General features: G+C 42.7%; 1 protein-coding gene across 3 annotated transcripts in view; it reads left to right on the forward strand.

The window, feature by feature from the left end:
• Window positions 1-12,653, forward strand: part of MEGF6 (multiple EGF like domains 6) — a 238,803-nt gene that overhangs the window by 138,571 nt on the left and 87,579 nt on the right. The window contains exon 1 of one of the 3 annotated variants that reach the window (XM_026659937.2): window positions 9,463-9,736. The exons of the other annotated variants lie outside the window; for them this stretch is intronic. Within the exon in view, the coding sequence (XP_026515722.1) occupies window positions 9,580-9,736 (157 nt within the window). The 5' untranslated portion in view covers window positions 9,463-9,579. Of the gene's footprint in view, window positions 1-9,462; window positions 9,737-12,653 lie in introns of those variants that run through there. 3 annotated transcript variants of the gene reach the window in all.

Consider the following 12,653-nt stretch of genomic DNA (forward strand, 5'->3'; position numbering starts at 1 on the left):
GCCAGAATCAGGAGTGAAGAGTGGGATTGGAACAAGGCAGGTGTAGGGCTGGACAAGGCTAAGGTCTATGGAATCCATCACCACTGTCAGGCAGGGGAGAATTCCAAGCTGTGAAGTGACGTTGGGTGGATGGAGCTGCTGTCTCTCCTGGGATGCTTATATACCTGCCCTGAGAGTCAGCAGACCAGCTCCTGGCTTGTGGATTGGCTGAGACTAGAACAGGAACGACTCATTACTGCATGTGGCTTAATCAGGCTCTAGTTCAAGACAACTCATCACCTCACGTGTAGGGTGACGATAATTCTATCATGCCTTCAAATATTTCTATAAATATTATTCTGTTTCCTTTTTGAATATACTATGAATGGTGGGTTACTCTTTGGAGCATTTAATATCTCCATCTGTATGTTGCATTAACACAGATTTTTGCATTGTATGCGGGGGGGAGGGAGAACCAAGTCCTTGCCTCTTTACAGCAATTCTTTAGAGATGTGGCAGGCTCTAGTGAGTAAAAGTTCCCCTTCGAGGGATCAATATCAACAGGTACTGTTGCCACTACATAATGTTGTGTAATAGCAGATAAAGTGGCTGTTTCATCTTCTAATTCTCTTTCGGATCAATTGCCATTTTCAGTTCAAATAGCAGCCAAATGCCCTAACATGCTCCCAAACTGGGTAAGTAAAAAATCTTCATGAAGCCATGTTAGAGGAGGCTTCCCTTTGTAGTCAGGTGAAAACAATGCTGATAACAAGCAGGTAGCAGGGTGCTAGCTTGGTTTCTCATCCAACCTTGGGTTTAATTTTCTAAGAGCTGTTCTACTCAGGCTTGCAACTGACTATGTGGGGTAAAATCCTGGCCCCACTGAAGTCCATGGGACTAAGTTTTGCCATTGACCTCAATGGGGCCAGAATTTCACCTCTGGTCTTTAGCTAGAAGGGTTGTTGGAAAAACTAAGTTCTTGTGAGTATTGCTAACAGAATGTCTGCTACACACAACCATATTTAAAAGTCCCCATGCTAGCAATAGCCCATGTTATTGGTAGCAGAGCTGAGTGAATAATTTATTTTTCGGTTTGGTGGCAGAACTGAAAAATCAGAAAAAAATTTTAGTTTCAAACTGAAACTGATTTTTTCCCCAGATTTTCCTCACACAAATGAAAAAACAAAAAACGTTTTGTTTGAGTTGAACAAATCATTTTGAACCTAATTTCTAAGTGACATTTTTTACTTGAATTTGCAAGTGATTTCAGTTGCCACGAAACTGCATTTGTCAGTGAACTTACTATTTGCCCAAAATATTCACCCAGCTCTAGTTAATAGTGCAGTTGCAGATGTAATGTGGACAGGGCTGCCAGAAAACAACTTACAATTTAAACAAGCAAAGTCCAGCACAATTTTACTCTAGTTCCCATTTTTCCCACCTTAAAAAAAACAAAACAAAAAACATTTTGTATCATTTGACAAATGTCACTACTGTCAAGTACACTGGTCTTGGGGTTTTAAAACCAGTGTCTCTCCTTTGCTTGCACCATTGTTTTCTTTAGCAAAGTGTAAAAAATAGTTTGGAGTGAATTCACGCCCCTGCAATCAAAAGTTTTGAAACTTTCAGCAAAAATCAGAATTTGCAATCGTGGAACGTGTCTGAACACATTAGCAACTAGAACAATAGGTTCATTGTCATACTTTTAATGTACCCTGTTCGTCTGTTTTATGACATTGGGGTATCTAAGTCATCTGCCTGGCATCTTTCCCATGACTGCCCAACAAGTGCAGACAGAGGTAGGGCAGAGAGACAGACAGCTTTAGCCAGGGCTGGGTGGGCGGTGTGGAAAATGTTTCCACTCAGCTTTCTCTTTTTTGAGTTATTTGGGAAACTTATTTGTTCTTTATTCCCCATTCTCCTATGAACTGAAAGGCTGCCTATTGACTTACTTCAAGCATAGTGTCGGTTTAATCCTATAGCTGCGCTGAGGGGGTTGTGTTTGAATCTCAAACAGATTCAGGCGGGAGTTCAAGGTTCAGGGATGGGACTATTGCGGAACAGAGTTTGGAGTTGATGGAGCCTTTCGCATAGAGGCGTAGAGACAGTGGGCACATATGCTTATAAATAAGAGGCTTTAAAGTCTCCTCAAAGGCAAAAATGGGATGCAGCCTTAATTATGGAATTGCTGTTGCACCTCAATAACAAATAAATCCATCTATCAAGCTGATTGCAGCTAGTACACTACGAGACCGAAGTGCTGACCCATTTGATACCGGCAGCGTTATCAATAAGGAGACTGCACAGGGTTTGCAAGTGTGACTGCAGAATCTAACTAGCACTGGCTTCCTAGATCCATTCTCAAGTGAGAAGCTCCATCTCAGCAGAAAAACTGGAGAGTCTAAAGTCTCAAACACAACTAGGGCTAGCATTGTCAAAGCATATCACGATATAACCTGCAACATTTTGACCAATAGTCATAAAACAAGGTATCCAGGGCTCAGGGCTTCAGTCCCGCGTGGCTCCCAGCTTCGGGGTGGGGTGGGGTGGGGAGGGGTGGCGCTGGGGTTCCTGGCTTCAGGCTGGGGGGGGGGGGCACGTTGGCTTCAGCCCCACGCTACTCCCGGCTTTAGACGGGGGGCTGGGCCACGCTGGCTTCAGCCCTGTGCCCACTCCTGGCTTCAGCCCTGCAGGGTTTCAGCCACGGGGCCCCGTTGCTCTGTGTCATGCCTGTATGCAACATGCCTGCTACACTCACGAATGCAGGAGCAGCTCTGCTCCACTCCTTTAAACGTGACACCCAGTATTCTTTGAGTGAACATAGCCAAGGAGCATCTCTGACTTCCACAGTGGATTACTCTATTGCTTGATGGACCTTACTCCTTATATCAGGCGTCAATTTCCCTTGTCTGCCCCTTTGTTCTCTTCCTTTTAGTTAGTACCTCTTGGGTATTTCTGGATTGTTCGCATGTTCCCTGCTTGGTTCCCTCTTCTCCCTTGCACGCTCCCATCAGACTCTCCTTACAGGTCGTATCCTCTAGTCTTGTAATTATTTTTATACCTTTTCTTTGGATATTCCAGTTCTTTGGATACTCCAGTTTGTCAAGGTCTTTTTCTGTTTTGTGGCTCCCAGAACTGTACCCACAACTCTATCCATGGTCTTCCTGAGGCTGAGGAATACAGAAACCTCTCTGGACTTACAAAATACACAGTATTCCAATGTTACATCCCAGAATAATGTTTGCTTATATTGCAAGAACATTCTGCAGGGATTGCATGTGAAATTTGCTAACTAATCTCACCCCTGGTCTTTTTCTGCTGCTCTCAGACCAGCCTGCTCTGATTTAGCATTTCTGGTTAGATTGTTTTATCTATTGCCTGCATTTATCTCCCTTTCATCTCATGCTATTGGATGCTGCTCAGCCTTTGAAACTCACCAGTTCGATCTAAAGTTTCACTGTGTTTACAAGCCTTCTTAATTTGGTATCATTGGTATGGTTGATTAATGAGCCTTTTATTTTACCTCATCCTTAACTTGTCCAGGGAAAAGGGTCAGGTGCAATGGATTCAAACGGGAAAGGGAAAGGAAAGAAAAGCCAAAAGTGACTAGAGTCCACCTTCCTTTGGAAAGTACACTGTGATCACATTAGGCTGTTATTTTCCTCCTGGATTGCACTCTGTTGCATATTCATCATGGAGTGATATTCATTACAGTCTAAACCACAAATTTTAATTTGGAATTTTGCTATGGCCAAATAATACCACTAAAAGGAGCTGCTATTCTCCTCCACTCGTATGAACACCATGTTATGAAACATTCCAGAAAGCTAATTGTGTTTTATGAGTTGACCTCTGGAAAATCCAATAAGCTAAGCTTACCCCTCTATTTTTTTTTTAAATTTAGATTCTATCCTCCATAGCACCGGAATTGATAACATTATTACTTTCTTAGGGTAATTGGTGTGGCTTGAACGCAGTGCCTTAATTTAGAAATATTTCATCAGATTAATAAAAAGAAAGACCCAGTAAAGTTTCTTTACCTTAGTGGTTGCTAGAGAAACACCATTCTTAGCCACACTCTCTGCTCTCTTGTTTTCAGTTCGGGTCACAGGAGGACCGAAAGCTTTGGAGACACCAAATATAGGGTGTTCTCCCATAGCTTTTGCTCTCTAGGACAGTCCGTGTAGGGCAAAGAACCAAAATATGGAACTCTCATTTTTAATATATGGAGAATGTCTCCCCAACCTTTTCATACCGTGTTTTCAGTCACAGGGTTTGAGAGCTGTTGGTCAAGTGTCACTTGTAGAATGGGAGAGCCATCAGTTGGTTAGCCCATGGAGGAGGAAAAGGATGTTGATTTTATGTCATTCCTGGGGGGGTAAGGCAATGATTCTGGTGTCAGATGGCAGGAGGCTTCACCACTCATTGGTGACAGGGTGGGAGGAATCCTGGTTGGGGGTCAGATGGGAAAGGGAGGGTTCTTCATTTGATGTCAGTCACGGGCTGGGAGGCTTTGTACTTCATCACTAAAGATTGCAGTCCACATTGGGTTGGAGCTCTGTTTTCTGGGATTTGTTACCTTGTTGTGTAGTGGTGGTAAGTTCTGCTGGGTTATAGGTGAGTGATATGTCAGTATCCTTTGGCTTGTGTTCTTTACCTGCTGTTTAATCTTTGGGATTATGTAGTTTTAAAGCATGAGTTAAAACCCCCCAGTGTCATGCTGGCCTTTTAAGGCCACTCTGAGAGGATTTGTGGCAGTACCAGTTAGGGTGCAGCAGACACCTTGGCAGGGGTCAGGATTCTCAGCCACCCGTTCTAATCCACTTTAGATAAAATGTGGTTTGAGAACTATCTGCTGGCCGTGCAAGTCCAACCTACACCCCAAAACAAATGAATCACTATTGGCATTAACTGGCACCCTCGATGTCGGTGTGAGCAGAGAGGCCAAGAAAGAAGCATGGTTTTGTGGTTCACTATCTGGCCTGGTACTCAAGAGATGGGGGCTTAGTTTCTGGTTTCCCGTTTAACCTTGTGTTGGTCACTTCACCATCTCAGTCCCTGAGTTCCCCACTAGTAAAACGTGAATAGTAATAATGCCCTACCCCGGTGTGAGGGTAAATCATGTTTGCCAGGTGCTGAGGTGCCATGGCGGGGAGTGCCATGGAAAAGCCTGTAAATAAATGAAAAGATTTAATGGGTCACGGAGACTGAACTCTTCTCTCACCAACTGTTCCCCCCAGGTATGTGCTGAGGCATGTTTTGGGGGTAGGGCTTGGAAGCTTGCTTTGTGGCTGACTGTGTTGTACCTATTCTGCAGTTAAATAGTGGTACCTTTCACCAGCACAAGATAGACTTAAAAACTATAACAGCTTAGTAGTAACCGATCAATTCAGCCATCTCTTGGAAAAGAGAATCCTGTCTGTCAACATGTGCTGTGTTTGTTACGGCCATCACGTAAGGACCAACATTCAGAGGTACAGCTTCCACTGGCATCAGTGGACAGTGATACCAGAGGACAGTGTAAAGCTCTAAGGAATTACCTTAACGTCAAAATCTGGCTGTATTCCTTTTCATGAACCAAAAGAAGAATACAGTCAAAAGGGTTTTGCTTGGGTTGGAAGTGTTGGCTCAGGTGCCTGTGGGTGTTGTTTGTGGGCTTCTTTTGGCATTGTGCATGAACAACAGACCGACGACATACGTAATGAAATAATGCAAGCTCATTTTCTTTTTAATATTAATAGAATGTTTGTCTTCGCCTTTGATCATCTTTTTTTCTTCGTGATCTTTATTCAGAAGCAATCAGTACAAACATTTGGAAAAAATGGTTTTGTTTGCTGTAAAATAAAAAATCTGTGAAGAGATTAGCACAGATTCCTAGGCTTCCAGAAATGAATTGCAAGTATTATTAATGCTTTTTAAGCATTCCAGGAGCGATTATATTTGTATTATTTCATTAGTAAGACTGTACTATGTGGGATCAGTTTGCAAGTTTTTCATTCTTCAGCTGCCATCTAGATTCAAAAGACAGGTTCGTGCAGAACTAACCTTTGTTTGTTTGTTTTTAACAGAACCTCGTGTTCTCTCTCCCACACACACACATGCAAACATTCACATATCGACACAAGGTACATGCAACTCATAATGCACACAGCTACACATGCACAACACATGCTGATCATAGCACACACACATGCCCTCTCACAAAGCACATACACACAGGCTCCCACCACACACATGCCCATGTGAGCATGTGTGTACACATACACGTGTATCAGTCCAAGGCAAGACTCAGTTAATCAATGTCTGCATACAGCCCTTTTCAGTAATGCCCAAGGATGCCTTTCGTACCTGGAGTAGCTTAGAATGACAAATGGCTCATGGTGTGGTACTCTGTATACAGGGTGGTGCACAATATGTTGGCATTTGTTCAAACAAGCATCTTTGTGCTTTCTCCCATGCTGCCCATCGTGCCTGGGAGGAGCTACCTGTAAATACCCTCAAAGCTACCTGATGATCCTCACTCCTTTGCAGTGATGCCTATACAAACCTTAAGAATGGTTAGGTTGCCAATCATGTTGACCAGTCTTGTCTCGTTCTTTCCTTGTACTCCCCGTCAGGCTGTCTGTATCCACCTGTTATCTCTTGTCTTGTAGTTAGATTGTAAGATCTTGGGGCGGGGCACCTGTTTGTACTGTGTTTGTACAGCGCTCTAGCACTATGAGATTCTGATCCATGACTAGGGTTCCTAGGTGTAGAGTAAAATAAATAATCCATTTGTGAGAGTCATTCTGAATGCTTATTGAAAACCTAACTTTGTGATCTCCCACCCCTAATATGACTGGTCTATATAATGTACTGTTCACAGGAGTGACGCAACGTAAGCTAGCAAAGCCAAAACTAATGTTTGCCAGTCATGTGACAGACTTGGGACAGTGTGTGTAACCCTTGGGTACAGCCCAGATAGTGGCAATTTTAGCTTCCCAACTCTCCCAACCATGTGCTTCATCCCATAGCTGGAGGAACAGCCTCTAGAGATCAGAGTAAAGTCTATTACCTATTGTGACCGTGCTGTCCGTGGGAGCCAGCTGAGGTCACTCAATTAGGGTGAACTGCAAACAAAACGGGGCAGACAAACCCCAAAAGCTGGTGGATATTCCAATACTTAGATTTACCAAGCCAGCACAACACAGCTTCTGTAGTACCTCACTGGTTACTCAGAAGTCCAAATAACGCAGTTCCCTTAAAGTACCCAGCCTTTCTGGCCCTGTCACCTTCCAATGAAATATTATATTACACTCATAACGTCACACCTATTTAACTCCTGACCTCTCTGCTCAGACAAGAGCACCAAATAGTGTCTGTCATGACCTAGAGGAGCTTAGGAGTTGGTCTGAGACCACCAGTTCATTTCATACTGGTCATGGAACAGTTGTAAGATAGTAATTTTTGCTTGCTAGTGACCTATATTCGTGCCAATGAGCTAGAAGGGAAAGGCTATGTCTGACAAATTTTGAGTATTGCAGACACAATTGTCCATTTGTGTGCCCAAGTTGTGTGCAAATATGGTATCGGGATTACAAATGCCATTACAGTAGTTGTACACAGAGATGATCATTTGAATTAACTGACCATTGCATGAGAATTTACCATATTTGCTTGCATAGTTATATATTTGCCTGCAAAAGTGATGTCCACCAAAACACAAGCAATTGCTTTTGCAAAACTCTCAGTCTGGCCCAGAATCTTAATTCTCTGAGCCATTAAAATACTTTTCAATGTTAATTTTATGTAAAATTTCATTTGTAACGTTATCCAGTACTGAACAGGGTATAATTGTGTTTCTTGCTCACAGAGGCAGCACTCTGTGGCTCTTTATTTTCCATTTGAAAAACAGGAAATATATTCCTGTACATCAGTCAGGAACAGAGCGGGCCAAATAACTTGTAAGGAATTGTTTATTTAATTCACTGCTTTTTACCTCTCTGGGAATTGTCTGCAAGCAGATTGTAGTTTTTTCAAATATATTCATTATTCCAAATTATTTGCTGAATGTTTGCATCAAATAATGAGGTTTATAGCTTGTTTGCAAGCAGTCTGTTTGACTAACAAGTTAACCCAAAATGTTTTGATTTGACACTTAATATGTTTCTGTTTCCTAACTGGATGTGTTATATTTCTTAGCATCAGTTTTCTGGTGGAATATTCATGAATACAAATTCAGAATTCACTTCCTGCAAATATTCTGCAATTTGCATTTTCTTTCAGTGAATGTTCCCGCTGGGAAACAGCAAACATAAAGAAGCAAAGACAATCAAAGTGAATTTATTAACATTTTTGAACCACTGATGGCAGAATCTTTTTTTGCACTATTCACACAGTTCTAGTCATGAACCTATTGTCTATTAACAAAAGCCCTAACAATATATGCAGATGATCATAATAATCAGTACATCTAAATTATGACACTGAATTTTACATGTGGTTCCCAAATACCTGCTTTAGGTGTATAGATGCGTGATGTCAGTTGAAGTGCTGCTAACACCAGTCTCTAGAGCTGGATACTAGAGAACTGGAGACAAGACGTTCCGGGTAAAGAGTCCCCATCTCTGGAATTCAGTCCCTCCCACTTTCTGCCAAGAATGGAGTTCAGTGCAATGTGCAGGACTCCTCTTTTTGGCCAGCATTTGCTTGAATTTGGGCTAAGACTATGGAGGTTGGGCTGGTTGATGGGGCAGCTGTTGCCTAGTCTGGTTGATGTTTCATTTTAACATACCTAAAGCCACAGCAACAGGGACATAATTATATATTAATTGATGGCCTATTTTAGGCATCCAAATGAACTCATGTTGCTTTGTTTTGTCAGGGTTTTTGCTCCTAGAAGAGAAACCGCTCTTCTTGTTCCACAGTGTGTGAGTATCTCGGGATATTTTGCTCTACCGTCACTAGTAGTGTCGAGGCAGGACTTTCCAAAATGTGGTGTTGATTTAAAGCCCATCTCCCCCCGCCCCCACACACACATGCATTTCGCCCCAAGTCTTCTATTTTCTTTTTTTGCTAACATAGCCAATTATAGAATTCCGGCTTGGACCAAACCCAGCTTCCCAATAATGCTCCAGAGCTGCCAGCCAGGAATTTTTTGGTTTCTTTCAGTTTGTGTGGTTTTGGGAGGAATGTGATGTCACGCACAAATTCTGGCTCAGCACAGAAGAAGAAAAAGCAGAGCGGGGAGGGAGGAGAGAGTGAATGAATGTAAGGGTGGAGACACTTCTGCTGGGTTTGGCCTTTACCTGCAGGGGGCGGGTCGAAAGTTGAGAACATAAAAGGGAAGGGGTGTGGGAGGGCTCCTAAGAAAGCTTGGTCCCAAACGACATCTGTTGTTAGGAAGCAGTAGCTGTTATTCCCATGGCACGTTGTGCGTGAGAGTCTTTGCAGGGCAGCTTGGCTCTGTGTGCAGCTTGCCCTGTAGGTGACAGACACGTTCTGGGCTGGTTTTATTTGAATTTAAGGGTTTTCCTCCCATTTTGTAGCTTGACATTATTTTCTCTTTAATTTGCTCTGGAATCCTGTTTTCTGGCTTTTTATTCTTGTTGGCTTTTCACCATGGCAGAGGACCAGAGGATTTTTTGGATGGTGCTCTGGTGCATTGGCCTTTTTGGTGGCATCCCAGGTGCTGCCGGCGTTCACTACCGCTATCTCTGGAGAAGCTGTTACCCCTGTTCTATGGGGCATGCTGGTCATGAAGTTGAGATGAGGCGAGGTATGTATCCCTGGTATATTCACAGTTACAGGGATGCTCTTGCCAGGCACACTTTTGAACAGTGAACCTATATGAGGTAAAAATGTTTTTTTTCTTTGATAGCTTGGAGGCGGGTGACTGCAGTATAAGGAGTGACTGTCATCCTGACAACTACTGAAATCACACATCAGTGACCTGATTGCCCATCTGATTGTGTTTTGGTGTAAATTTTCAGCATTATAGACATATTCCTGCTTGAATGGATTTATTATTCTGAAAAGTCATTCTTGGCAGAGAGGCTTACTTTATGGAATTTCTTTTACTTCAATTGCTATAAAGTTATGTAGCTGCTGTGCAACAAGCATGTTAAAATAAATTAGTATTTTGTCATGGGTTGTGCTGATCTGAGTTTTGCAAACTCCAAGGGGGTATCACTCAGGGCAGCAAATGAAATGGTAAAATGCTGGCTTTCTGACTGATAGATTGATCAAGCATGTCTGTGTTGTCTGACTAGTGCACGATGAGACCATATACAGTTATGCGGCTCTGTGTTATTCAGTGTCATTACATATAATGGGAAATGCTCTTAGAGTTTTCATTTTTCTAGCAGTAATTAGAGAAAAGAAGTAAGGAGCATAGCTGCTATTTTCACACACGTGAGTGCTGAGAGGACAGCCAGAGACTGGAAAGCACAGCAGATTACATCTCTGAATTTAAGGGTCCAGACTTATTAGTGTCTTTGTTAAAAACAAATTCCTAACCTCTTTGTCTCAAGCCTGCTGCTGTGTGGATATTTCCTGGCAAAGCCAAGCAGTTGCAATTGAGAGTCACACCACATCTTATGTGGTTATAAACATTAAGAACATTCTGCTGCTGTAATGTAACATTTTGTCGTCTGTTCTGCTGATCTAAGTAATGCAAGTGCTAAAATAGTATTGACAGCTGGTGTTGGGCACAGATCCAGATGTGCACAAAAGTGAATTATTAGCTCCCCCCTGTTTCCATCCCCTGGACTAACAAGGAATGGAGGACCAAATTCTGCCCTGACATCAGTGCCAGTGAGAGGTACACATTCTGGCACCAGAGCTGAATTTGACTAGTCACTTGGCTGAGATAATTAGGAAATGATTGTGTTCTTCAAAAATTCTCCACTGGACACTAATCAGAAATGGCCCCATGCCTGTTGGTGTGTGCGTACTGGTTCTAACTGTGAAATGATTGGGGAGCAGCGAGAGAACTCTTGCTTCCCATGCCGGGGTGACTGGATTGATGTGGGGATTTGTGTGTGCACTCCTGCACATGTCTCCCTGACTGTATGTTCAGCTGACTCACTGGGCGATAAAGGTTGAGACTGTCTGAAAATTCAGGAAATGACAGAGAATATGTGGAGTCCACAGTCCACCAAAAGCTTGTAACCATTGACATTTGTGAGTCATATAAATAGGAAAGAATGCAATATCTCAGCACAAGCTAAAACCGACGAATCATGGCCACAAGCTGCTGTTTGTGGAGGTGATACCAGCGTGTTTGCTAGCTGCCACACACCTTTAGAAATTGGGTGTGTTACTCTTTCTATTTATAGACCAGCTGTTTGTTTTCAAACTCACATCATGTGGAATGTCTCCATCCCACTCCATCAGTTTATCAGCTTCCACAAGTTCAGACTCTCCCTTCAAAAGATAAAGGTTGTGTCTGCAGCACCTGAGGTCAAGTTTCACACCCAAATCCAAGGCTCCAGCATAACGAGGATTCACAGGATGCTTAAAATCCAATTAAAAATTGGCTTACCTGCTCCTTTCTTTTTTATTATATCACTTAGAATCATAGAAGATTAGGGTTGGAAGAGACCTCAGGAGGTCATCTAGTCTAATCCCCTGTTCAAAGCAGGACCAACCCCAACTAAATCATCCCAGCCAGGGCTTTGTCAAGCTGGGCCTTACCTGATTCTGATCCCACTTACCCCAGTTTCACAAACATGTTGCCCTCTGGATGTGGAGCTACCCTGATGTACATTGGTGTGAGATCTGAATATGGCCCAGTGTCTCTGATGGTCCTCCTCAATTGAGCTACTGCTCCTGAGGTTCAGGAAGGTAGTTCAAAGCTGCCAGTCAAGATACCAAACAGTCCTGTCCCTTTGGCTACTGTTCCCCAGATGAAGACTTCCACAGTTGCAGAAGAAGCCTCGTTCATATAACAATATAAGAAACCAATTGAAAAATGGTCATCTGTATAACCTTAAATCCTTCTTGTGCGGCTGTTGTTGTTGTTGTTGTTGTTGTCTTCCAGGCAAAGGGTGGGTTAGAGAGCCAGACATATTCTCTTTTAGCACAGAATATAGCAGGTAAGCCAAATATTTCTTTCTTTGAAGAGATTATGTCTGGCACCCTTTTGTAGTAGGGAAATATCCAAGAGAGAAGATTTCCAAGAAGAAGGAGAGCAGAGAAGTAGTGAATAGAAAATAAAAATCTCTCCCTGGGCTCCTTCTAAAGAGAAGTGAATTATTGGCCTACTCCAGCATGAAGTATTCGAATGGTATTCTGGCAAAGCTGTGAGTTTAATACTGATGGAGGTGTGAAGACTAGATCACTCAGGGATATTGCAGATTTTTGTTGGCATGGATTAGGCTTTTTCAGCCCAAGAGATGACCCTGGGTCTGGAATAGGAGCTAGATTTCTGAACTGTAATCCTCCAAGATGCATTGGTTAAACCATCCAGTGCTGCTGCTTTCTTCCTACATCAGCACAAGTGATGTTTGGGCCTAGTTTTGAATGTGTTTGGACTAATTTATGGAAACCCTGTGAAATCAGATCATTTTGGCTCAATTTGTTTTTGAGTTTGGGGACCTAAAATGGAAATAAAATCTCAAATGGTGTAAACTGAACCAGATGATTTAAAGGAAGGGTCACACGAAGTACAACCACCAAATGTCTCACCCATC

Source organism: Terrapene carolina, unplaced genomic scaffold (genome assembly GCF_002925995.2).
Source record: "Terrapene carolina triunguis isolate 2854851 unplaced genomic scaffold, T_m_triunguis-2.0 Scaffold714, whole genome shotgun sequence".
Taxonomy (NCBI): domain Eukaryota; kingdom Metazoa; phylum Chordata; order Testudines; family Emydidae; genus Terrapene; species Terrapene triunguis.